The sequence below is a fragment of the Orycteropus afer genome, unplaced genomic scaffold, assembly GCF_000298275.1.
Source record: "Orycteropus afer afer isolate SDZICR_OR568_19922 unplaced genomic scaffold, OryAfe1.0 scaffold00272, whole genome shotgun sequence".
NCBI classification, from domain to species: domain Eukaryota; kingdom Metazoa; phylum Chordata; class Mammalia; order Tubulidentata; family Orycteropodidae; genus Orycteropus; species Orycteropus afer.
Genome location: NW_006921859.1, coordinates 2,216,406 through 2,244,096, shown reverse-complemented (window position 1 = coordinate 2,244,096; position 27,691 = coordinate 2,216,406). Strand labels below are relative to the sequence as shown.

The following is a 27,691-nucleotide window of genomic DNA, read 5'->3' as shown; positions in this document are numbered from 1 at the left end:
AGAAGTCTTTTGTAGCAGACTTGCCCAATGCAATATGTCATTTGATTTGCTGCTTCAGTGGGCATTAGCTGTGGATCTAAGTGAAAAGAAGTCACTGACAACTTCAGTATATATATATATATATATATATATATATATATATATACACACACATATATACACACACACACACATACCATTTATCATAATGTTGCTTATTGGTCCAGTGACGAGGCTTTCTGTTTTCTTTACATTGAGGTGGAATCAATATTGAAGACTATTGTCTTTGATATTCATCAGTAAGTGCTTCTGATCCTCTTCACTTTCAGCAAGCAAGACTGTGTCATCTGCATATCACAGATTATTAATGAGTCTTCTTTTAATCCTGATGTCTCATTCTTCATACAATTCAGCTTCTCAGATTATTTGCTCAGCATGCAGATTGAGTAAGTATGCTTAAAGGATGTAATTCTGATGCATACCTGTCCTGATTTTAAACCATACAGTAGCCCCTTGTTGTGGCTGAACAACTGGTGCTTGGTCTGAAAGGTTCTTCATGAGCACAGTTAAATGTTCTGGACTTCCCAATCTTTACAATGTTGTCTATAATTTGTTATGATCCACAGACTCAGATGCCTTTGCATAGTCAACAAAGCACAGGGAAACATCTTTTTGTTATTCTGTTTTCAGTCAAGATCCATCAGATACCAGCAATGATATCCTTCATTGCATGTCTTCTGAATCTGGCTTGAATTTCTGGCAGTACCCAGTCTATGTTCTTCTGGCACTGTTTTTGAATTATCTTCAGCAAAATTTTACTTCTATGTAATATTTATGATATTGTTCAATAATTTCTGCATTCTATTACATAACCTTTTCTTTGGAATATGCACAAATATGGATCTCTTCCAGTTGGTTGGCTATGTAGCTGTCTTCCAATTTTTTGGCTGAGATGAGTGAGTGCTTCCAGTATTCCATGTCTGTTGAAACATCTCAATCAGTATTCTGTCAGTTCCTGCAGACTTGTTTTCTACCAAAACCTTCAGTGCAGCTTGGACTTCTTCTCAGTATCATTGGTTCTTGATCACATGGTACCTCCTGAAATGGCTGAATGGCAACCAATTCTTTTCGGCACAGTGACTGTGTATTCCTTCCATCATCTTTTGACGCTTCCTGAGTCATTCAATATTTTGCCCATAGACCTCTGAGACTATGGCCCTTAGACCACCTTCAGGCTGGGAACTGAATTCACCTGCATGGCTCAAATTTCAGCCAAATGATAGACAAGTCTATAAGGTGAACAGTAATGCCAGGAAGGCATGCACTCATTAGAACAATCAACCAAATGAGATGAAAAGGGCAGTATTTGCCCAGGGATAAAGCTCATAAGGCAGGAAGGGATACAAAAGAAGGATGAAGGGAAATGGTCAACACAGGGAGTTAAGTGGGAAGAGTGCTGTTACATTGTGGGGATTGCAATCAATGTCACAAAACAAAATGTGTATGAATTGCTGAATGGAAAACTAATTTTTTCTGTAAACTTTCACCCAAATCACAATAAAAGAAGTTGCTCACAGAATTCTTCAATATTACAACTCAAGGCTTGAATTTATTCTTCATTTCCTTCTGATTTAGAAATGCTGAGTGTGGTCTTCCCTTTTGGTTTTCTCACTTTGGGTCTTTGCACATTTCTTATAATAATTTAATTTGTCTTTTCAAGCCACCCTTTGACATTTTTTGCTCAGCTTTTACTTCATCATTTCTTCCATTCACTTTAGCTACTCGACATCAACAGTAAGTTTCAGAGTCTTCTGACATCCATTTTGGTCTCTTGTTCTTTTCTGTCTTTTTAATGACCTCTTTGCTTCCTTTGTATATGATGTCCTTAGTATCATCCCACAAATCATTTGGTCTTCAGTCATTAGTGTCCCATAAGTCAAATCTATTCTTGAGATGGTCTCTAAATTCAAGTGGGATATACTCAAGGTAGTACTTGGCCTCTCACAGACTCTTTTTAATTTTCTTCAGTTTCAGCTTAAACTTGCATACGAGCAAGTGATGGTCTTTCTGCAGTCAGCCACTGGCCTTGATCAGAATGATGATATTGAGCTTCTCCATTGTCTCTTTTCACAGATGTAGTCAAATTGATTCCTGTGAATTCCATCCAGTGAGGAGCATATGTATAGTCACCATTTATGTGGTTGAAAAAAAAGTATTTGCAATGAATAAATCATTGGTATTACAAAATTATTTCATGGGAACCCTGGCACTGTTTTTATCAACAGTCTATATTTTCCAAGTGCTGATCCTTCTTCTTTGTTTCTAACTTTCTCATTCCAATCACTAGTGTGGTAGTTACGATTATGTGTCAACTTGCCTGTACTTGGTTTTACGCAGGTGGGCAGCTGGAAGTAGTGATTTCTCATGATGAAACTGATACTCAACTCCATAGTGGAATCTACTGTGAGCAGATGCCTTAGGGATGTGGTCTGCTTCCAATATATAAGAAGCTTTAAGAAAAGTCTCTAATTTTTCGCACACTTGAACCTTACATGTAGCCGAGTCTTCATTCAGTAGCCTGACATGCTGGCCCTGCCAATCTTGGGACTGTTTCTAGACTTGAACTAGTGGCCTGCCATGTTGTTTAATAACCTTGGGACTGTGCCATTGTACTTGCTGACCGTGGGTTTGTCAGCCTCAGCAGTCAGCAGTTGCTTGAGTCAAGAGAAGCCTCCAGCTTCAGTGAGCTGGGAGAAGAAGCAGAGCTGAAGCCCAAGGTTGAGAGGCTTTCACCCAACCCCTAGAGCTAGCACTTTGAACTCAGACTTCTAGCCTCCTAAACTGCAAGAGAATAAATTCATTTCTTAAAGCCACCTACCTGTGGTATTTTCTTTCAGAGAGGCATTAGAGACTCAAACCAACCAGTAATAATCAATGCATCTTGATTGCATGTTTGATCAATTTCAGACTGGAGAAATTGATAAAAACCTTCAATTTCTTCACCTTTGGCATTAGTTGTTGGTGCATAAATTTGAGTAATAGTCATATTAACTAGTTTTCCTTGTAGTCTTATAGGTATTATCCTTTCACTGACAGCACTGTACTTCAGGATAGATCTTGAAATGTTCAGTTTGTTGATGAGTGTGATGCCATTCCTCTTCAATTTTTCATTCCCAGCATTGTAGACCTTATGATTGTTCAATTCAAAATGGCTAACACTAATGTATGTCAGTTCACTAATGCCTAGGATATCGATCTGTATGCGTTCCATTTCACTTGCAATGACTTCTAATTTACCTAGATTCATACTTTGCACATTCCATGTTCTGATTATTAATGGATGTTTGCAGCTGTGTCTTCTCATTTTCAGTCATGCCCTGTCAGCAAGTGAAGGTCCTGAAAGCTTTACTCCATCCACATCATTAAGCTCCACCCTACTGCGAGGAGGCAGCTCTTCCCCAGTCATATTTTGAGTTCCTTCCCACCGGAGGGGCTCATCTTCTGGTGCTCTATCAGACAATCTTCTGCTGCCATTCTTAAAGTTTTCACTGGCCAATTTTTTAAGAAGTCCTCCTTCCTAGTTTGTTTTCATCTAGTGGCTCTGCTGAAACCTGTCTACCATAGGTGACCCTGCTGGCATGTGAAATAGTGGTGGCTTGGCTTCCAGCACCACAGCAATAGACAAGCCACCATAGTATGACAGTATGGCAGAAGAATGGTGAACATATACACACTGAAAAAAAACCCAAATGCACTGCCGGGGAGTGTGATCCAATTCATAGTAACCTCTCGAGTTTCCAAGCCAGTATCACTACGGAAGTAGATTGCCCAACCTTCCTTCCGAGGAGTGGCTGGTGGGTTTGAACTGCCACATCAGCCTTTTGGTTAGCAGTCAAATGCCTTAGGCACTACACCACCAGCGCTCCTATACATATACACACACATACACATATATACACACATACCTATTCCTCACTTATTGACTATCTTGTTATCTGATATTTCACATTTATGACAATAGCAAACAACAACAAAAAATACTATCTGATTATTTTGTGCATTACCAATGTACATCTGGCAGTAATGAACATTGAGGTATGAGCTGAGAGTAATGCTGGCTGAGATGGTTAGCATTAGGTATCATCTTGGTGGGGCCATGATTCTCATTGACTTGGCATTTATATAATGCTGTGATTTGGCAATTACGTAATGAAGAAATTTGGCAGTTCTATAATGATGTAGTTTGGGAGTTATGTAATGATGTAGTCATGCTCTATTTTGTGATCTGATGTGGTCATCTTCCATTTTAATGTAATGCTTATTTTTGCATAAGGACCTGACCTTTGGAATTTAACCATGTCAGTAAATGAGGAGTATGTGAATACATAAATATTGCTATACAAGGCAGGACTATTTGCAATAGCAAAAGAATGGAAGCAGGTAGAGGGAACTGACTTAACAAACCCAGGTAATCCACAAAATGGAGTATTTGTGTAGCTATTAAAACAAAACAAAACAAAACAAAATAACAAGGAGCAACATCATGATAAATGGAGAAAAGACTGAAATTGTCAAGGATTTCATCTTATTTGGATCCACAATCAATGTTCAAGGAAGTTGTTGTTGTTGTTGTTACGTGCCGTCGAGTCGGCCCTGACTCATAGCGACCCCTCCTTGGGTTTCTGAGGCAGTATCACTACGGAAGTAGGATTGCCCAACCTTCCATCCAAGGAGTGGCTGGTGGGTTTGAACCACCAGCCTTCTGGTTAGCAGTCAAGTGAGTAGCAGTCAAGAAATAAAACAATGCATTGCATTGGGCAACTCTGCTGCAAAAGACCTTTTTAAAGTGCTAAAAAGCAACAGGACTAAGGTGCACCTGACCTAAGCCATGGTATATTCAATTGCCTCATATGCATGTGAAAGCTGGACAATGCATAAGGAAGAATGAAGAAGAATTGATGCACTTGAATTATGGTGTTGGTGAAGAACACTGAATATGCCAGGGACTGCCAGAAGCATGAACAAATCTGTACTAGGAAAAGTGCAGCCAGAATGCTCCTTAGAAGCAAGGATGGTGAGACTTTGTATTATGTACTTTGGGCATGGGGTCAGGAGGGACTAGTCCCAGGACGAGGACATCAGGTTTGGTACAAGATTACAGAAAAAAAGGAAAATCTTCAACGAGATGGACTGACCCAGTGGCTGCAACAATGCGCTTAAACTTAGCAACAATTTTAAGGATGGTGCAGGAGCGGGCAGTGTTTCGTTCTGTTGTACACAGGGTCGTTATGAGTTGGAACTGACTTGACGGCATCTAAGAACAACAAAGAAGAATGAAGAATATCTACACAATGTCTTGAGGCTGTCTCTAGAACTTACGGTTAAGTGAAAATAAAAGGTAGATAATAGTGTGGGCACAGTATGAGTCCACTTATCTAAGAAAGGGATGGGACACACACACACATTTACTGCTGTTAAAAATCAGTGAGAGAGTAAACCAAAAACTAAACTCTATGGACAGAGGGAGGGAATAGAGAAGACAGGAACAGAGACAGGAGGTAGACTTCTCAGGCTATGCCTTCTTTCATAGATTTCACTCCAGAACGACTTAAATATGTGACATAAATAAAAAAGAAAGATTAAATTTGATAAGCAATTTATAAAAAGCAAAAGCAAAGTGAAACAAATGTGTGCTATACTGTATCATTTGGTGGCATAATCACATATAAAGATATTTATCAAAGAGATTTTAAAACACAGTAAGTTAATAGCCCACCTTTAGTAGGATATAAGAAAAAAACAACTGCAAAAAGGAAAAAAATATATACAAACTATTTTCAATAATCACATTGTTGGTAGCAAGACACAGTGAAACCTGTGAGAGCCGAACTCAATGGGATTGCCTTTTTTCTGGGTCTTGCAAGTTTTCCTCCTTTGGCAGGTTGGAGTCTTACCACTTTTCCATTGTTCTTTTGAGCAGAAAATATTTGACTTTTCCTTTTCTGACAGGTTTTCACCTTACACAGGTTCCAGCTTTCACAGGTCTGATTGTATTACTCTTCTGAGATTCATGGGTATGTATTATGGAATACTGTTGTTGTTGTTATGTGCCGACGAGTTGGACCCAACTCATAATGACCCTTCCTTGGGTTTCCAAGGCAGTATCACTATGGAAGTAGATTGCCCAACCTTCCTTCTGAGGAGTGGCTAGTGGGTTTGAACTGCTAGCCTTCTGGTTAGCAGTCAAGTGCCTTAGGCACTACACTACAGCAAGTGAGAAATTACATTGGTGTTGGGAACTGAGATTTTCAGCAAGAATGAAGTAAGATACAGATGGGAGAAAGAGAAAGATAAGTAAACAAAGAAAAAAAATGATCTGAAGTTTCAAATAATATGAACTCATGGTACATTTTATTTTTCAAATGTGTTTCTTAGCTCTGCTCATTGAAAAGGTTAGAAACAAGGACCAACTCAGCAGTAGTATGCACCTCCAGTGACCAGATTCTAAATATCATTTTCCACTAAAAGGAACTAGGGTTTCTTAGAGAAATAGCTGATTCTAGGTCAGGGCAAAAAAGGTACAAGATGAGGATGGACATTTTGAGAGATCAGGAAGCAAGGACGCTATCAAGATGACTTGGCACAGGAGCTAACTTCAAAAGGCTCCTGCTGGCCAATAGGGCAATTTGAATGCCAATTAGAATAATAACTGCAATGGACTGAAATACATAAAATATGTTTAAATCCACTGGACTGTAATTGCATTTAAAATGTAATCAACTCAGCAATATGAAAACTGGTAAATAAAGGAAAATAATGAAGTGTTCCTCTTGTGTTTTCTTTATGAACTGCACCTAACCAAATAGTTGATAAGGGGAAGTTTCTTTTATAGAAGAATTTCAGCTTATAAATGAAGGTGAAACGATAGAATGTCACTATTTGGCAATTCCTGGGTTACAATGATCAATGGCTTCTAACCTCCCCAAAAGAGAGACAATTAGGCATCATGTGCTTCTGATGGAGGCACTGAGCTCACTGATGAAGTATTCTCGGCACTGTTGTTGTTATGTGCCGTCAAGTCAGACCCAACTCATAGCGACCCCTCCTTGGGTTTCCAAGGCAGTATCACTATGGAAGTAGATTGCCCAACCTTCCTTCCGAGGAGTGGCTGGTGGATTTGAACCTCCAGCCTTCTGGTTAGCAGTCAAATGCCTTAGCCACTATGCTACCAGAGCTCCCATTCTCCGCATAGTGGAGCATGAATCTGATTGTCTAGATCTCACCACCGCAAGGGAACTTTAATAGAAAGAGGATCGTGTTACAACCTCTCAGGATGTCAGCAGCAAAATTCAGAGTGCAAGAGGATCCTGAGGACAGATGATCCAGCTTCTCCAACAAAAAAACTACAAAGACCAGGGACAGAAACCTATAAATTAAATAGACTTAAGAGACTTACCAACAACTTGTAATGCATGACCCTAATTCGGAGGATGATAAAGGGAGAGGAAAAAAAAAAAAAAACACTACTAAAAAAAATATTAGAAAATCATGGAAATTTGTTTTCATTAAGTAATTATTTTAAATTTTGTAAGATAATACAATCATGGTTACATTTTAAAGAGTCCTTTATCTGTTACAGATATGACAAAATGTTTGTGGATGAAATATATTATTTGAAATTTGTTTAGAAATAATCCCAGAGTGAGGGTGGGTGGGTGAGTAAGGATACAGATGAAACAAAATGGGATATGAGTTTGTAATCCTTCAAACCAGCTGATGGGTGTATAAGAGTTTTTTATGCTATTTTCTGGTTTCGTTTGGTTTAACATATTCCAAAGACAATGTTAGAGGGAAGAAAGAAAGAAACAAAAAAAGGAAAGAAGGAAAAAGTGGGAGGAACCCCACTTGAATATCGAAATTTAGTAATAAGGCAAATGAGGGACCATGCACTGAAGCCAATGCCTGGCACACAGTAGGTGCTCCATAAATATTTTATTAAATAATTGTAATGCATGACCACTAACTTGGATGATGATTAAGGAGGGAAAAAAAAACCTATTAAAAAATCATGAAAATTTGTTTTCATTAAGTAATTATTTTTAATCTTGTAAGATAATACAATCATGGTTACGTTTTAAAGAGTCATCACAGTGAATGTATATTTTTATTTTATAATTTTTAAAGTAATGCTTGCTGGTTGGAAACATTTTAAACAATACACATGTGTGATGAAGTTCAAAGTGAAAATATTCATTTCCTAACCCCACTCCTCAGAAGAAAATGGTTTAACAATTTGATATAAACACATCTACTTTTTTTACCAAAGGATAAAATATTGGTTGAAAGTTAGGGATATTGGACTTCTCATGAGGGGCTCATGTACCCAGTGAGGGATGAGTCACCTCTCCCGACTTCTGTTGCTAAAGTTATACAATGCAAGGAGCAGTTGGGAATGGTGACAAAGAACTAATCAATACTCACTGAGCCCTAACAATGTGCCAGGCATTGAACCTTACCTACACTTTTTCCTTGCGTGTGCATTAATCTTTATAACAACCTGTAAAGTGAGTACTGGTATTATCCTCATATTACTAATTGAGGAAACAGGTACAGAAAGAGGGTAGGCGACTGGCCTAGGAAGAAACAGCTACAAAGTAGCACAGCCAGGCTTTAAAACCTGCACAGTCTAGCTCCCTAGCCTATGTCTCTAACCACAATTGGGTGAGAATGCCTGTCCTTATCACTGCTTTCCCAATGGGACCTGGGCTGACTTCAAAGGAGGTTCAGTTCAACTTGCTGTCCAGTGTGCATGAACAGAAGTAGAGACAGCCCTTTCTCTAACTCTGGAGCTGTCCCATCTCACAGCCTGAGAGTAGCCTCCTTTTTGCTTCAGCCCCGCCTCCCTACTATACTCCTCCACCCCCAATACTGCCTGTTCTCCACCATTCTGTAGTAAAAAAAAAGAGGAATGAAATTTGGAGTAGGGCACTCCTCATTTGATGTTAAAAGAGATGGTTCTGAGTCAGATTATATGGAATCGCATTCTGACTCTACTATTTACTTAGCTGTGTGATCTTGGGTAACTTACTTAACCACCCTGTACTTCAGTTCCCTCAACTGTGAAATGAGGATAATAATAGTAGCTACCTCCTAGAGTTGTCATGAGGATTCAACAGGACAATATATGTGAAACACAGTCTAGCTGTATAATCTTGGACAAGCCAAGTCACTCTTCTGGTTTTCAGATTTCTCAATCTATAGAGTATAATATCTTTATCACAAGAGTGACATGAAAATTAAATGATGTAATGTTAGAAACTCAATAACCACATTTAATCTTTCTTCCCTGGAGGCCTGAATGAGGTAGGCCCTTCACTTAGATTGCTCTAATGGGAGTGAGGCAAATCAGCATGCTTTCTTTTTTGTAGACTTTTTTCCCCTTCTGATTATAAAAGTAACACATTTGGTGTCCATACAGAGGGGGGAAAAAAAAAAGTAGACATGTTTACGTCAAATTGTTAAACCATTTTCCTCTGAGGAGTGGAATTGGGAAATGAATATTTTCACTTTGAACTTTATCACACATGCGTATTGTCTGAAATTTTTCCAACCAGCAAGCATTACTTTAAAAATTAAAAAATAAAAATATACATTCACTGTGATGATTTCTCTCCATTCTTTTAGTGTATTTATTATATGCAGCACATTTTCTAAAAACTCAGTCTTCAGGTCTTTGTCTCTTCATGGGGAGTTTAATTACCTTTATTACCATAACTGAGATGTTTCTCTTACTGTTGCCATTTTGTTTTATGTTGTCAATTCTGCTGCTTCTATATGGTACCCCATGTTTCCTTTGTCTTTTTGTAAGAGTTAATATATTTTCTTTGTTTTAATTTTCTACTGGATGCAGGAAGTAGACAACATGCTTCTCATTCTATTTGTGGATGCTTTTAAGTCTTTCATAAACATGTTTGAAATTATCTTCTCTCTAGTGATGGTATTCAAGAAAAATACAGAAACAGCGTAGCTAAGATCCTGGATTTAAATACTAGCTCCATTACTTGCAAGCTGGGAGGACCTTGGGCAAGTGACTTAACTCTGTGCTCCAGGGAGGATGACAACTGTAATTAGTTCCTTGGACTGGTACAAGGCTAAACTGAGGGGATACTTATAAAGTACTTATCATAGTGGGGTATGGTGATATGGTTCCTCCTTAAAGGAGACAAAAACAAAAAAACCAAACTCACTGCTATTGAGTTGATTTCAACTCAAAGTGACCCCCATTGGGTTTCTGAGGCTATAAATCTTTACGGAAGTAGATTGCTCCATCTTTCTTCCACAGAGCAGCTGGTGGGTTTGAACCTCTGACCTTCTGGTTAGCAGCCCAATGCCTTATCCACTACGCCACCAGAGCTCCAGACAGATAAATGTGGGGGAAAGAGTAGGCATTCCCATGCAGTTGCCTTCACTGCCTGGAAGTCTTTCTCAGGAAATTTCTGACTTCAACCACACAGATCCTCCATGTTCTCTGTACTCTAGATTTGTTGTTGCTGCTGGCTGACGACGCGCTGGTGCCTCACTCACAGTGACCCCATGCACAATGGAACGAAATGCTGCCTGGCCCAGCACCATCCCTGTGATCTGTTGTGGATCAGACTGTTTTGATCCATGGGGTTTTTCATTGGCTGACTTTTCAGAAGTCAATCTCCAGTTCTTTCTTCCCAGCCTGTCTTAATCTGGAAGCTCTGCTGAAACCTGTTCAACATCATACCAAAAAAATAAATAAATAAAAAACCTCACTGCTGCTGAGTCGATTTGACTCATAGCGACCCCTCCTTGGGTTTCTGAGGTGGTATCTCTATGGAAGTAGATTGCCCAATCTTCCTTCCGAGGAGTGGCCGGTGGGTTTGAACCTCCAGCCTTCTGGTTAGCAGTCAAGTGCCTTAGGCACATGAAAGTGTCTATTGACAAACAGAGGCATTGGCTGGGAACCGAAGCCAGGTCTCTAGACCTGTATGGAGAATGAGAATTCAACTATTGAACTACTACTGCTCCAATGAACTCTAGATTAGGGGCTGGCAAACTACAGCCTGCAGACCAATTCAGGGTAGTGGAAGGCTGCTTTCATGCTACAATGGCAGAGCTGAGGAGAGAGACCGTATGGTCTGCAGAGCTGAAAATACTTCCTGTCTGTCCTTCTACAAAAAGGTTGGTGACTCCTGTTTGGATCACCCAAATCATCATCCTTCCTTCTAAATTTTGAAGAGTCAGCCATTTTCCCCTCGTTCCATTATAGCCTCTCAAAAGCTAAGTAGCTCTTAGCATGTATTAAAAGATTTTTAAAAAGACCATTAGCTTCCACATTTAATTGTCCACAAGGTGGGGACACTTAATCAAAAACAAAACTAGAAAAAATAGAAAAGACAAAGATGCTGATTACAAAGAGTGCTCTCCCAAGGTATGAACACAAGGAAGGCAAGGGGCCAAACGGGGGCAGATTCCCTGGAGGTGTCTCTTTCCTGGAGTCCCGGGGGGTACAAAAGTGCTCGATTCTAACCAAAAGGTTGGAGGTCTAAGTTCATCCAGAGGTGCCTCAGAAGGAAGGCTTGGCCTTCTGAATGATCAGAAAAGTCTATTCAGCACCATCTTGATGGCACGTGTAGGGTCACCATGAGTCAGAACTGACTTGAAGGCAACTGTCTCCCCCCTCGACCACCCAAGGTGGCATTTGGCTCTCAATCTTCTCCTGTGATTTGCTGCTCCCTGAAAACCAGGCAGGCGTCAAATGCCCATCACTCTGAAAACACAGAGAGGCTCTCCCCTGTGCCAAGTCAGGGTCTCCAACAGGTGGCCCCTTATTTCCTATTGCCCAAAACATACTGTCCCTCTAGGGACAGAGTGAGTAAGACAGTTTTAATTTCCCAATTAGGACTTTTAATTTAATTCCATTTTCCCCACACAATGAAATAGTGACAGCCACTTTAAAATCCATTATCAGAGATCGAATTTTCTCTTGCCCGCTCACGGGGTCAGGAGTGTTTGTTTCATTGCACCTGCTCAACTACAGTCTGGGAGCACCAGACTCAGGAGGGCAGGGGGAGAAGAGGAAAGGGCATTTTCTGCAGGGTCAGTTTGGTTGGGACTGAGCCCCTGTAGATCTAGTTCAGGAGCACTAGGGGCCTGGGCTTCAGCTCTTGAACTGCCCACAATCTTGGTGGGGAGATAGGACCAAGACGCTGGTGAAAACAAATGGGAACTGGTACAAAACAAAACCAATCCAGTTGCTGTCACAGTGATTCTGATCCATAGTGACCCCATGTGTGTCAAAGTAGAATTGTGCTCCGTGAGGTTTTCAATGGCTGATATTTTGGCAGTAGGTCACCAGGACTTTCTTTTGAGGTGCCTTTGGGTGGACTTGAACCTTCAACCTTTCAGTTGGCAGCCAAGTATGTTAACCATCTGTACCACACAGTGACTCCAAAAATGACAGAGCAAGTCTCCAGTAAAGTGGTCCATGAAAACAACAGGAATTAGGAGAAGGGAGAGGCTGGCTGAGCAGAGAACATGTCCTGGATGAGACGGATTGACATGAGGAGAGTCAAAGAAATCAGAGGAGAGTAATGTGCGCAAGAAAGAATGAGGGGGCTTGATGGAGAGGCGAAGGGAAATAAACTAGCCCAAAGGACAGCCCTCCAGACCCTTGGCCCTGGGGGGCTGCTTTGTATGGCTACCCTTGGCTCTGGGGGGCTGCTTTGTATGGCTACTTTGTTTCTTCACCCACAAACAACCTCCACCAGGATCAGCGTGATGATCCCCTTGCTCAGCAGCTGAGAAAGGGTAAAGCCATGAGAGCAAAGTTGTTTCATTCCCCAAAGTGCTGGCTGCATTGGAGAAGAGTGGCACATGCAGTTGTATGGACCACACTGTAGGGGCTTTGGAGGACAGAAGGAAAATCTGTTCTTTTCATGATTGGGCTGGTCACCTGGAAGAATGGAAATGCATCATTTGTTCCCCCAAAGTGGGCAATATGCTAATCTGATTGGTCTGATGAAGAAATGGTTAAAATAATGCTACCAGCTGATCCTTACTGAGACTCCCTCCTTGCCAGACACTGCTCTAGGTGCCAGGCATGCTCAGGGCAATGTTGTGAAGAGGTTACCATCATTAACCTGAATTTTACAGATGGGACAACTGTGGCACAGAGAGGTCAAGTCCCTTGCCCAGGGTGACTCTGCTGGGAAGTCATAGGGCAATGACGGGAAGCAGGCAGTCTGACTAGTATCAGGCCTCTCACTGACATGTTTCTCATTAGAGAGATTCCAGCCTCATTCATTCATTCATGATCCATCAACCACATTTACTGAGCATTATCCAAATAACAACATGCCAGAAATGGGGGAAATGAGGCCCAGGAAAATTCTCCAACTTCTATGAAAGCACAAGCAACATTCATGAGTACTTCCTGCCCAGACCTGCCCTTTACATACATATCTTCTTCTTCTTATCATTATTTCCTCCTCCCCTTTTTCCTGGCCAAAAAAAAAAAAAAAAAAATAGCCTCAGAGAGAGAAAGTGGCTTTCCCAGGTAAGTGGCAGAGGCAAAAAATTCCCGCTGAGGCCCTTCTGATTTGAAAGCCCACCCAGACCCTGGGCCCCTTTGCTCAGTGTGAATGTGCTGTGTGTCCTCGGTAGTTTCTCCCCTCCCATCCATCCACTCATCTCTCTGGGGCATTGCTTACTCTAAGGCATGCTCCCTTTGTCATTCACTCTCTTGTCCTTCTCACTCACTGGCCAGCATGTAAGATTTGAGGTTAGGAGAGGGTAAGTCTGAAGGTCTCTTAGGTCCCCACCTACTGTCAGTCACATGAGAAGAGAGGAATACACTCTCTGGCTCCCAAAGGGAGAGAACTGCAACTTCTGCACACACTCTACACCCCACTACTCCTTCACCTCCCATCCCCTGTCCCAGGACACAGTCCTTAGCCTAATGGACCTGAAGGGTATTACCTATCCACCCAATATTCACAAATGCTGATTGAGCAGCTCTTATGTCCAAGTACTGTGCTGGGTACACAAATCTGACATGATTCCTCCCCTCAAGATGCTTAATCTGTGTTAAAAATACTTGCTAATTAATGGAATGGCTGTTATCTGAAATCAAGGCAGGAACCATGCTGTGGAGGCAGGCTTTCTGAGGAGATGCATAATGAACCTCCTGCTTGTGCTGTCAAGCTGTTTCTTCTGGCTAGTCTGCCCTTCACCTCCTAGAGACTGACACAAGGTTATCAAAGCAGCATTTAACAAGGGCACAAAGGCCAAGGGTCAAAGCTGGGAGACTTCCCAAGGAAAGGGGGAAAAATTAGCATGTGGAGAAGGGAAGAGTGGCAGGCAGCTTCAAAGACTCCAAAAACTCACAGCACTGCCAAAGCTCCTGGGGCTGACAGAGCTCTCCTGGGCAGGAGCGGGAAGGAAGCTTCTAAAGGCTGTGATATGGAGAGGAGCCCCAGCTTGAAAGGAGAGATGTTTTTGATGCTTGACATTCCACAACTAGTGTTTCTCCAGGTTTAATCTCTGGAGTACAATTCAAATCCTATGTAAAGTGGTCATAGAAATCTCCTGTTGGAATGGCATAAAGGTGAACGGGTAGCCTTGGGTACTGGGAGAAGAGGAAGAATGAACACAAAAACGGATCCCAGTCTCTCCCATGGACAGCCACGGCCCCCAGCCCAGCAGCTCGTACCTTCACATCGCAGCACGGCGCTGTTCCACACCACGCTGCCCTCCTTCAGGACGCAGGTGATGGTCTCTGAGCCCTGGGTCCCCAGGAAGCCTTCATCACAGAGGAAAGAGATGGAGCTGCCCAGCTGAAGGCTGTCCCCAAACCGTTTGCCATTCACTGGAACGCCAGGATCTGGGCACTCGTTGTGTCGGAATGCTGCAGGATAAGGGTCAGGGGCATGATTAGACAGAGCTAGTGTGAGGAATCCTAGAGAAAGTAGGCTTCTACCATTATACTTATTATACTTCTATCATTTCCCCAAGAACCTGCCATGCTGGAGGGAGAGCTAGATACCTTAGGACCAGGAACCCTGGGGTTATAACTCATATGTCACATTGGACAGAAAGCCAAAAAAACACCCCCAGCTGCCTTTGAGTTGACTGTGAGTCATGGTGACCCCATATGTGTAGAACTATGCTCCATAGGGTTTTCAGCAGCTCATTTTTCAGAAGTAGATTGACAGACGTTTCTTCTATGTGTCTTTGATAGACTCAGATCTCCAACTTTTCTGTTAGCAGCTGAGTCCATTAACCATACTGCCCAAGGACTCCTGGACAAAAGCAGGTGCTTGTTAAACCAGATGTTCTGCTTTCCTGAGCACCTAATTCAACGTCAATCTAATGAACATTTATAGATCAGTAGGTGAGCTAAGTGTTTCTCATGTTAGCTTATCTACACCACATAATGATTCCATGAAATAGATACTATTACTCCAGTTTACAAATAAGGAAATTGAGGCCCAATGTGACTAAGGAGCAGATCTGTCTCATCAATGTCAAATCCATTCCATGCTTTCCTAACTTCAGACAGTTAGGGGATCATTTACGCTGCAGGTGAGCTGGACTCTAAATCCTGTGACTCTAATAGACAGTAAGAATCATAAAGTAGGTGCCCTGGAATTAACCCTGTCTGAAGCCATTTCTTTCATTTCCTTGTCTCCTGTCAGGGCTGCCTCTCACTCTGCCTGGGCAACTGATAATTCAGTGAGAAGGGAGAAGAAAGGGTCAGAATAGTGCAGGTTTAATCAGCTTTGCCTCTTATTAGTTACATGGCCCTGGGCAGCTTACGTAACCTTGCTGAGCCTCAGTTTCCTGACCTATAAAATGGAGATCATACTTCAATTACCAGGTCATTTTGAGATGTAAATAAAATTAAATTTGATACGCATATGAAAGTGGTGAGTGTTTGGCACAATACCTGGCAGGTGGTAAGTACCCACTGGGTTTGCATTCCTCTCCTTTTTCCCTTCCTCACATGGAAAGATACCCTTTCCTATTCCATGTTCCCAGCCTTCCTCCGTCATGGTGCCATGGTTTTTGCACTAAATGAAAACACAAACCTTTGAATTGATCCTGACTCACGATGACCCCATGTGTTAGAGAGAACTGAGCTCCACAGGGTTTTCTTGGCCATAACCTTTAAGGAAGGAGCTCTGGTAGCATAGTGCCTAAGATACTTGACTGTTAACCAGGAGGCTGGCGGATCAAACCCACCAGTCACTCCTCGAAAGGAAGGTTGGGCAATTTACTTCTGTAGTGATACTGCCTCAGAAACCCAAGGAGGGGTCGCTATGAGTTGGGTACGACTTGACAGCACATAACAACAACAACAACAACAATCTTTATGGAAGAAGACTGCCAGCCCTTTCTTCCTCAGTGCTGCTGGGTGAGTTCAAACCACCAACATTTCAGTTAGTAGCTGAGCACAAACCCAGTGGCCAGCCAGGCCTTATGTGCATCCCTGCTGTTTTCAAGATGGTGACTTTCCAGTGGAGGCCAGGCTCCATGGCTGCACAGGCATGTGCGATTTACAAGACTTTGAAATTCCCTAGTGATTGAAACACTTGCACAGTCATAAACAGAAGCAACCCTGGAGGCTGTTGATCTTGCCAGAGGCAAAAGGCCTGCAAACCTGGTGATCCTTCCTACTGAACCTGAACTATGGGAACCTCTGGCATGGAGATGATTGTGATGAAAACCCACAGAACCATGACTGAGTCTAGCACCCTCCCCACTGAAGAACAAAGTCTAGGTCAGCCCAGACTTCAGTCTCTCAACTTTTCTTTAGTAGGAACTATGACCATGAGTTAACTCTGACATTTAGAAATATGAGGTGGGAAGAAAAGTCCAAACTCTTGTCTATGCAAAAACTCCATCAGATATACACTCACAGGAGGGTTAAGGAATTATTTAAGCATGTGGGAGCAAAAGCTCTAAGTCAAGGACTTAAATATTATCCACTTCTACCTGTGTACCTTTTCAAACTTCAATTTCTGAGACTAAGAACAGGGATATGTCTTAGTTTATGGAGTTTTTGTGTTTCAGGCTATTGGTGACAACTGTATGCGCTCAGCACAGGGTTTGACATACTATGTGCTCAGTGAACGGTAGCTACTATCATTATTAGGAGTCCCTAGATGGTGCAAACAATTAACACATTCAGCTGCTAACTGAAAGGTTAGAGGTTCAAGTCCACCCAGAGGCACAATGGAAAAAAAGCCTGTTGTTCTACTTGTAAAATATCCAAAAACAACAATAACAAAAACCCAAAGCAAACTCATTGCCATCGAGTCGAATTTGACTCATAACGACCCCTCCTTGGGTTTCTGAGGCAGTATCTCTATAGAAGTAGATTGCCCAGTCTTCCTTCTGAGCTTTTAAAACATCAGCCACTGAAAATCCTATGGAGTACAGTTCTATTATGACACACATGAAGTCATCATGAATTGGAGTCGATTTGTTGGCCACTGGTTTACTATCATCATTATCCAAAATATTCCATAAGGAAGGATTATGTTTATGCCAAGGAATTCTAGGGGCACATGCAGGATTACTGATGCTAGTTACATGGACAAAGATTTCAAATCAACATTAAAAAAAAAAAAAAAAAAAAAATCCAAACCTACTGCTGTTGCTCTGGTAGCACAGTACCTAAGGCATCTGACTGCTAACCAGAAGGCTGGCAGTTCAAACCCGCCAGCCGCTCCTCGGAAGGAAGGTTGGGCAATCTACTTCCATAGTGATACCGCCTCGGAAACCCAAGGAGGGGTCGCTATGAGCCGGGTTCGACTCAGAGGCAGTGAGTTTGAGTACTGCTGTTATTTTGGAGTTGATTTTGATTCATAGTGACTCTGTAGGATACAGTAGATAGAACTGCCCCACAAGGTTTCCTAGGCTGAAACCTTTATGGAAGCAGACTGTCACAACTATCTCTAGTAGCTTGGCTGGTTGGTTCAAACAGCTGGCCTTTTGGTCAGTAGCCAAGCACTTAACCACTATACCACCAGTGTGGCAAATGGTTACTGTCTAGCCACGGAGAAAGCTGTCTGGGAGGTGAGCTCTCTGACACTGGTAATCAAAGCCTAAGTGATTACCAGCTGGATGTGACAGAGGAGATCAGTGTCCCACAGGGGCCACTACACTAGTTTCCAAACACTTGTTCACGCACTGTTGTTTCACTGCCTGCATTAGAATGACCACAGAAGTCTATTAAAAATGTAGCTCTTGGGGTCTGATCCCCTTAGAGATAATGAATCAGCAGGCCTAAGATGGGGCCCAGATTTTAAAAAAAAATTGTTTCCATCTATCCATCCAACTGGCTAGCTGCATAAATGCATAGAAAAATATCTGATATCTGCAATAATGTTCACCAAATATTAGCAAGAGCCATATCTGGGCGGTAGGATTTCGGGTGGTATTTAAAATAAATTTCTTCTTTGACCTGTTCCCTACTTTTTGAGTATTTTAATACTGGATAAGGAGCTCTGGTGGCTTAGTGGTTAAAACATTTGGCTGCTAACCAAAAGGTCAGCAGTGTGAACCCAGTAGCTGCTCTGTGGAAGAAGGATGAGGCAATTTGCTTCTGTAAAGACTTACAGCCTTGGAAACCCTACGGAGCCATTGTACTCTGCCCTGTAGGGTCAGTGTGAGTCAGAATTGACTTGGTGCAGAGTTTTGGTTTGGAGGTTAATATTTGATATATATCACCAATTACTAGAAAAGGACATCACATTTGTTAAAGCAGAGGTCAGTGGAAACGAGGGAAACCCTCAGTGAGATAGACTGGCACAGTATCCACAGCAATGGACTCTAACACACCAACAATCATGAAGATGGTGCAGGACAGGACAATATTTCGTTCTGTTATACATAAGAGTGCCCCGAGTTGGAGGTGACTCAATGACGACTAACAGCAATGACATCCCTTTTATAATGGAGAGAGCTGGTTGGCTGTCACTGCCGTTGAGTTAGTCCTGACTCACAGCGACCCCTCCTTGGGTTTCTGAGGTGGTATCACTATGGAAGCAGATTGCTCAACCTTCTTTCCGAGGAGTGGCTGGTGGATTTGAACCACCAGCCTTCTGGTTAGCAGTCAAATACCTTAGGCACTATGCAAAAAGCACAACCCTTAGGTCAAGTCCACTGCCCTCAAAGGGAAGTTCCACTCTGGATTCCTTTTGCCTCTTCCTCCTGGGACTCAGTATTGGTTTATTTCCTGGAAAAATGGGCTTTAATATGGTTTGATTTTCCTAGGAGGTCATGAGTATGTATTTTTGCTCCAAGTCTCCTAGCACTGTCTATACTTACTTTGAACCTGCAGAGTTCTCAGCCCTCACTGCCCTAGATAAGTGGGTTTCCTTGGGATACCTGTTACCCTAATTCTTCTGCTCACTCACACCACAGTGTAGGAAGAGCATTTGGTCATTCATGGATGCTTCCATTCAATAAACACTGACCCTTTCCATGTGCTGGGTAGAGGCGATAGAAAGATACATAAGATATACCTTCACCTTGGCTGAGCTCATGATCTCATGGGCAAAACAGGGATGAGAAGAGCTAAACTGAAAACCAGGATTATCAGTGCTCTCATACCAGGAAAGACAGAACTTTATTCCACTTTCTTCTGCCCATAAGAGATGGGAATGGAAGAGACAGGGAAACAAAAAACAAAAAAGTACAAGAGGGAAGAGTTCTTTGTCCATTTGTGTGTGTGGGTGGAGCTTGACCTGGAGGCTTGCATTTCACAATTGAGGCAGTGGTGGTTCAGTGGTAGAATACTCGGCTTCCAAGTAGGAGACACGGTTTGAATTCTGGCCAGTGTACTTCATGGACAGCCACCCCCCTTCTGTCAGTGTTGTTATGACATTAAACAGGTTTCAGCAGAGCTTCCAGACTAAGACAAGACTAGTAAGAAAGGCTTGGCGATCTATTTTCATTGGCTAAAAATCAGCCAATGAAAACTCTATGGAGTCCAACTATCTAATCTGCAATGGAGCATGGGGATGACACAGACCAGGCAGCATTTCATTCTATTGTGCAAATGAGCACCACGAGTCAGGGGCTGACTCAGCAGCAGCTAATGGCACAGTATTTCACAAGTATCCTCTGAAAGTGGACCCTTTTGACATGGATCTGGCTAATTTCTCAGGTAAACTCTGCTTCATCCCCACTGATCATTTGTCAATGGCCAGACTCACCAGGCCTGTGGTTTATTATGGTCTACCACTGCCTGCTGTTTCCAGTCTCCAATCCTCTCCCCACCCCATTCCACTCCCACTGTAACCCCATGAGACACAGAACTGAAATAATCATTGCTGAGCTTCATGTTGCTTCTAGAAAAGGGGACCCTGGATTGAAACTGGAGGTGCAACTTTCAGACTGTAGCACTAAGAGGGGCTGTGAGGGAAGGCACTAAGAGTTGGCTCCAGTAAGACTTGGATTCAAACAGAAGCACTGTTTCTTATTTGACTGTGGAGAATGGGATACTGGGAAAGCAATTCCATCAGGAAAGCCAGAAGTCAACAGGAAGTAGGTGATCAGGGATTTAGGGGAGCACACCAAAGAGAGAATCAGGAGCTAATGAGAGATGACAGGCTTTCTTTCCCCTGGTCCCTCCCTGGCTCTAGCTGGGCCTTCTAGGAGGAGGAACATGAGAGGGAAAGCTGAGGACCAGGCTCCTGATACAGTGTCTGTCACATTAATGGGAAATAAATGTTCCAAAGAGTAAATGCACAGAAAAGGGGACCTGTCCCAGTGGCCAGAGCTGCATGCTTTTCGTGTTCATATTGGGAGTCTTCTGCCTGAGCACTATAGCCCAGCAATGCCCTTGGACTGGCCCACCCCATCAACACTACTCTTGGGAGCACCTTCAACCATCCTGGAGGCCAATATTCAGAGGGGGGTCAGCTGGGGACAGAGGGAGGACTCACTGGTAAAGGTGATGTTAAAGCCCCGCTTCCCTGTGGAGTGGTCAGTCTGGAACTCAAGACGGGCCACGTGGCCACTGCTGGTGATGGAGGAGGGGAGTTGGTTTCCTGAGAAGGTGCCTAGAACTGGGGCCTCAGCGGTGGCCCCATCCTTGATGACCAGGAAGTCGAACTGCGGCTCCACATCAATGTCATTGAAGGCCAGGTGGATGCGGCTCTCAGGCCGGGCCAGGATGAGCCAGACGCAGTGCAGGTGGTTGCCGTAGTCCTCTGGATAGTTGGGGGACAGGACAACCCCAGAGGGGCTGGTGAAGTTGAAGAAGCAGGAAACTGCAAGAGAAGAGCAGTGGAGGTCAGTAGGTGTCCTCGGCACTCTGCCAGGGCCACTGAGGGCTGACAGGGGGACTGTTTTTGTTGGTCTCAAAAGTAATAGAAAGAAAGAAAGGGTGACACAGAATTGGGCTGGACTGGTGGGGCTCTGAGCTCTAGGTGGGTTACATGCTGGCTTCATGCTGGGCAGTGTGTGGGGGGCCACTGGCAAAAGGCAGACACAGTGAAGATTGTCTTCTCTTGCTCCCCCTCTCCTCTGGCATGCACTCACCCCAGGCAGTGCCTGCATGCTCTGTGGTCTCCTGTTTTGGGGATGAATCGGAGCTTAAGAGTAGAGTCATAGCACATGACCCCTCTAGGCTTGGTTTGCAGCAACAGAAAAGGGCACTACTCAACTCAGAGGAAAGTCTCTTAATTAAGGGTATTTTTGATCCTTAGCACAGGGGATTTGCACATACCACCACTGCCGCCACTACCGCCACCACCATCACCTCCACCACAGCAACCACCACCACTGCTGCCACCATCGCCACTGCCTCAACATCACCACCGCCACACAATCATCATCACCACTGTTGCCACTGTTACCAATGTCACTCCACTGCCCCCGCCCACCACCACTGTGGAAGTGACTAGGGTGGTGCTATTCCAAGTCTACTTCTCTCATTTAAAGGACTTTGGTAGGGAAACAATAGGTGTGCCATAGGAACCCTGACAACCCCAAGCTAGAAAAGTATGCTGAGGAAGTGCGAGGTAAGCTACATCTTTCTGAGAGCAAAATTTTGAAGCTTTTAAATATTTCAGCTTGGTGTCCTGTCCACTTCCTGTCACTTCCTCTCTACTTTCCACTAATCATTGACTCCTCTGGAAACTCCTTATTTTATACTCTTTTCATGCTCATTACTGCCAGGCCTTGTAACAGGGAGGAGGCAAAGAAGTAGTCTACATTGCCATCTACAGAGAAACCAACAAATAAACACTAAACTAAAATTAAAAAAGGAAAATAATATAATAGAAAAATTACTGCAACAAATAAGACAAAGGACAAATGTCAATATTGAATTGAGAGCTTTTGTAATTGCATTAGAACACTGTAAAGACCTCAACTAGTTAAACAAGCAAAGAGTATGACCAGTGGATTCATGTAAGAGATTATGACATTGATATGAGAACACACTCCATTTCACAAGGACAAAAACAAAGGAAAAAACATAAAGCCCAATACTGTTGATTCTTCAGGGAAACTAGTATGTTCAATCATGGGTACTTTCAGGGTAAAACTGGTATAATTCTTTTTGAAGGGAGAGTACCAATTAAAAGAGGCATGAAATTATTCAAATACTCTTACTCAGTAATCTCTAGAGAAAAATTACTTCAAAAGAAAAACAGTCACATGGACAAAGATGTTTATTGTGACATAATTTTATTGCAAAAAAAAAAGGGAATAATTTATATGTCTGGCCAACATGTGAGATAAATTATAGTACTTAATGTGATGTAGTTTGAATGAAATCATTAAAGTGATAAATATGACCCTGTAGAAAAAGAATGTTAAAAATCATTTTAAGTAAAATAGTAGATAGTACATAAAATTATATGTACACTTTTGATTATAGCTATTAAATATTTGTTTCTAATGGATAAAAACTGGATGTGAGTCAAAAAACGAAAATTGTATTAGGGTAGTGGGTTTCTGGGTGATATTTCCTTTTATTTTTCAAAATGAGAATAGCATTTAATTTTTCTGACAGCATAAATAATATAGTCTCACTTAAAAAATTTTTAATATATGAAAGTATAAAGTGTAACATTTAATCTCTTTTTAATATCTACATTAATGTTTGGTGCTAATAATACTGATAAGTAAGTATCCATCAGTCTTCTATCAGTTTGTTGCACTGTGGTACTTGTGTGTTGCTGTGAGGCCGGAAGCTATGCCATGGGTACTTCAAATACCAGCAGGGTCACCCCTGGTGGACAGGTTTCAGCAGAGCTTCCAGACTAAAACAGATGACGAAGAAGGACCTGGTGATCTACTTCTGAAAATTTGGCCAGTGAAAACCTTATGAAGAGCAGACTAACATTGTCTGATACAGTGGTAGATGAGCCCTTCAGGTTGGAAGGCATTGAGAATATGACTAGGGCAATCTACCTTCTTAAAGCAGAGTTGACTTTAATGGTGTGGATGGAATAAAGCTTTGGGGACCTTCATTTGCTGGTGTGGCACAACTCAAAATGAGAAGAAACAGCCGCAAACATCCATTAATAACAGGAACGTGGAATATGTGAACTATGACTCCAGGAAAATTGAGTCATTAATAATGAAATGGAATGCATAAAAATCGATAGCCTAGGAATTAGTAAGCTAAAATGGACTGGTATTGGCCATTTTGAAATGGAAAATCATATATTCTACTATGCTGGAAATGACAAATGGAAGAAAAACAGTGTGGCATTAATACTCAAAAAGAATATTTTATATTTTAATATCTATCCTGAAGTATAATACTGTTGGTGATAGGATCACATCCATAAGCCTACAAGGAAGACCAGTTAATACGACTATTATTACAATTTATGCACCAACCACTAGTACCAAAGATGAAAATGAAGATTTTTCTCAACTTCCGAAGTCTGAAATTGATCAAATATCCAATCAAGATGCATTGACAATTACTGGTGATTGGAATGCAAAAGTTAGAAACAAACAAGGAGGAACGTTAGTTGTAAAATAAGGCCTCAGCAACAGAAACAAGGATAGAAATTACCTGATAGGATTTTGCAAGACTGACGATTTATTCATTGCAAATGCCTCTTTTCAACAACATAAATGGTCATTATGCATGTGGACCTCACCATATGGAATACACAGAAATCAAATTGATTATATCTGTGGAAACAGACAATGGAGAAGCTCAGCATTATTAGTCAGAAGAAGCCCAGGGGCCAAGTGTGGAACAGACCATCAATTGCTCAGATGCAAGTGTAAGTAGAAGCTGAAGAAAATAAAAACAAGTTCATGACAGCCAAAGTACTATCTCCAGTACCAAACAACAACAACAAAAAAAACTCACTGCCATCAAGCCAATTCTGACTCACAACGACCCCCACTGGATTTCCGAGGTGGTAAATCTTTATGGGAGCAGATTGCCCCATCTTCCTTCCACAGAGCTTCTGGTGGGTTTGAACTGCCAACCTTTTGGTTAGCAATCAAGTGCCTTAGGCACCATGCCACTAGAGCTCCATCTTGAGTATATCTTACCCGAATTTAGAAACCATCTCAAGAACAGATTTGATGCCTCGAACACCAGTGACCAAAGACCAGACGAGTCATGGGATGACATCAAGGATATCATACATGAAGAAAGCAAAAGGTCATTGAGGGAGGAAAAAAAATAGGAAAGAAATAAAAGACCAAACCTGAGGTCAGAAGAGGCTCTGAAACTTGCTCTAGAAGTAGAATAGCTAAAGCGAATGGAAGAAATGATGAAGTAAAAGAGGTGAACAAGATTTTAAGGGTGGCTTGAGAAGACAAAATATTATAATGAAATTGTGCAAAGAGCTGGAGTTAGAAAGTAAAAAGGAAGAACATACCCAGCATTTCTCAAGCTGCAAGAACTGAAGAAAAAATTCAGGCCTTGAGTTGCAATAGTGAAGATTTCTATAGGCAAAATATTGAAAGACACAGGGAGCATCAAAAGAAGATAGAAGGAATACACAGAATTATTGTACCAAAAAGAACTGGTTGATGTTCAACCATTTCAGGAAGTAGCATGTGATCAAGAAGCTACGGCATTGAAGGAAGTCCAAGCTGCCGGTGGTGAAAAACAAGGATCCAGGAATTTATGAAATACCAATTGGGATGTTTCAACAAACGGTGCAATGCTTTAAGTGCTCATTCATCTATGTCAAGAAATTTGGATCAAAGCTCTCTTGACTGGAAGAGATCTGTATTCATGAACCCATTCCAAAGAAGCATATCCAGTAGAATGTGGAAATTATTGAACAATATCATTAAGATCCCACAGGAGTAAAATTTTGCTGAAGATAATTCAAAAATGGTTGCAGAAGCACATCAACAGGAAACTGCCAGCAATTCAAGTTGGATTCAGAAGAGGATGTGGAATGAGCCGAATCACTGTTGATGTCTTGGTGGAAAGCAGAGAACATCAGAAAGATGTTTACTTGTGTTTTACTGACTATGCAAAGGCATTTAATTGTGTGGATCACAACAAATTGGGGATAACATTGTGAAGAACAGGAATTCCAAGACACGTAATTGTGCTCATGAGAAATCTGTACATAGACCAAGAGATAGTCATTTGACAGAACAAGGGGATACTATGTGGTTTAAAATTAGGAAAGGTGTGTTTCAGGGTTGTATCCTTTCACCACACTTATTTAATTTAATCTGTATGCTGAGAAAATAATCCAAGAAGCTGGACTATAGAAAGAAGAACATGGCATCAGGATTGGACACAGAATCATTAACAGCCTGCAATTTGCAGATGATACTACTTTGCTTGCTGAAAGCAAAAAGGACTTGAAGGCCTTCTGATGAAGATCAAAGAACTACAGCTTTATGTGTGTATTATGTCAACATAAAGAAAACAAAAATAATCACAACTGGACCAATAGGCAACATCATGATAAAAAGAGAAAAGATTCAAGTTGTCAAGGATTTCACATTACTTGGATCAATGCCCATGAAAGTAGCAGTTAAGAAATCAAATGATGCATTGCATTGGGCAAATCTGCTGTAAAAGGCCTCTTTAAAGTGTTAAGAAGCAAAGATGTCACTGTGAGGAGTAAAATATGCCTGGTACAAGCAAATGATACTTTCAATTGCCTCATATTGCATATGAAAGCTGGACAATGAAATAGGAAGACCAAAGGAGAATTGATGCCTTTGAATTATGGTATTGACAAGGAATATTGAATATACTATGGACTGCCAGAAGAACAACAACAAAAAATTCTGTCTTGGAAGAAGTCAGCCAGAAAGCTCTTTATAAACAAGCATGGTGAGACTTAATCTTTGGACATGTTATCAGGAGGGACCAGTCCCTGAAGAAGGACATCGAGCTTAGTAGAGGATCGGTGAAAAAGAGGAAGACCTTCAATGAGATGGATTGGCATTGCTATAGTGGCTGTAACAATGGGTTCAAATGTAGTAACAATTGTGAGGATGATGCAGAAGCAGGTAGCCTTTTATTGTACACAGGGTCTCTGTGACTCAGAACCAACTCAGCATAACACCTAACAACATCATAACACTCTAAGGTAGGTACTGTTATTAACTCCATTTAAAGATGAAGACACTGATGTGCACAGTGGTTAAGTAACTTGCCAGGTTCATACAGCTAGTAAGTGGTAGATACAAATCCAAATGTATGCAGTCTGACCCCAGGGACCAAGCTTCTCATGACTCTCCAACACAGTATCTCAAGAAGAGCACAATATCGGTCACTTGTCCTAAATCTGAAAGCAGAATCCTTGGGGGTGTTTCTAGAATATACTGAAGATCCACCTATCAACCCCAAGGATAACATCAGCACTGAAGTGGTGGCTCCAGACTAGACATGGAGGCTCACATAATGTCATCAGCATAGTGGGAATCCAGGCAAAGCTTAATGCAATAGTGAGGAATCATAATTCAAAGACAATCATCTTGAAGGCAGAAGGCGGCATACCATGAGACGTGTCTACCAGTAGAAGCACACATCAAGACAGACTTCTTGTTGTTGTTATGTGCCGTCAAGTCAGCCCCGACTCATAGTGACCCCTCCTTGGATTTCCGAGGCAGTATCACTATGGAAGTAGATTGCCCAACCTTCCTTCTGAGGAGAGGTGGTGGGTTTGAACCGCCAGCCTTCTGGTTAGCAGTCAAGTGCCTTAGGTACTATGCTACCAGAGCTCCTCAAGACAGACTGAAGACAAAGAAAAACTCTACAGCTCCAGACGGAAGATGATGGGGGTGGCACCATAAACATGTAAACAAATGGACCTGCTGCAGAGGAAAATTTTATTACTGTCACGTGAGTCCCTAACCTCATCTCTCATGGTGTGGCACTAAATGGGCATCCATCTCTTCATAGTCTTTTTTTCTAAGGCTGCCATGTTGTACAGCTCCAGGGTGCCATTTTAGAATCTGAGAAGCTGTATGTAGCAGTTCCATTTATCACGGTCTCAAATTATCTTATTTGCCTGTTTTGCTGCTATGGATTGTCCCTCCCACTTTCCAACACCTACACATATACTCCATGAGAGCAGAAATCGGATGCATTTAATTCACCTCTGAATCCCTAATGGCTCCCACAATGCCTGGCACAGTGCAGGTGTTCAATCAGTAATTGTTGAATAAATCAGTGAATATCTAATGCTTGATATCACCCAGA

General features: G+C 41.9%; 1 protein-coding gene across 1 annotated transcript in view; it reads right to left on the bottom strand.

Annotated features, from left to right (window-relative positions):
- CSMD2 (CUB and Sushi multiple domains 2) overlaps positions 1–27,691 on the bottom strand; it is a 972,087-nt gene that overhangs the window by 316,849 nt on the left and 627,547 nt on the right. Inside the window, exons 14-15 of the mRNA XM_007950414.1 lie at positions 20,967–21,293; positions 14,720–14,914 (exon numbers count right to left, since the gene is read on the bottom strand). Of these exons, the coding sequence (XP_007948605.1) occupies positions 14,720–14,914; positions 20,967–21,293 (522 nt within the window). The remainder of the gene's footprint in view (positions 1–14,719; positions 14,915–20,966; positions 21,294–27,691) is intronic.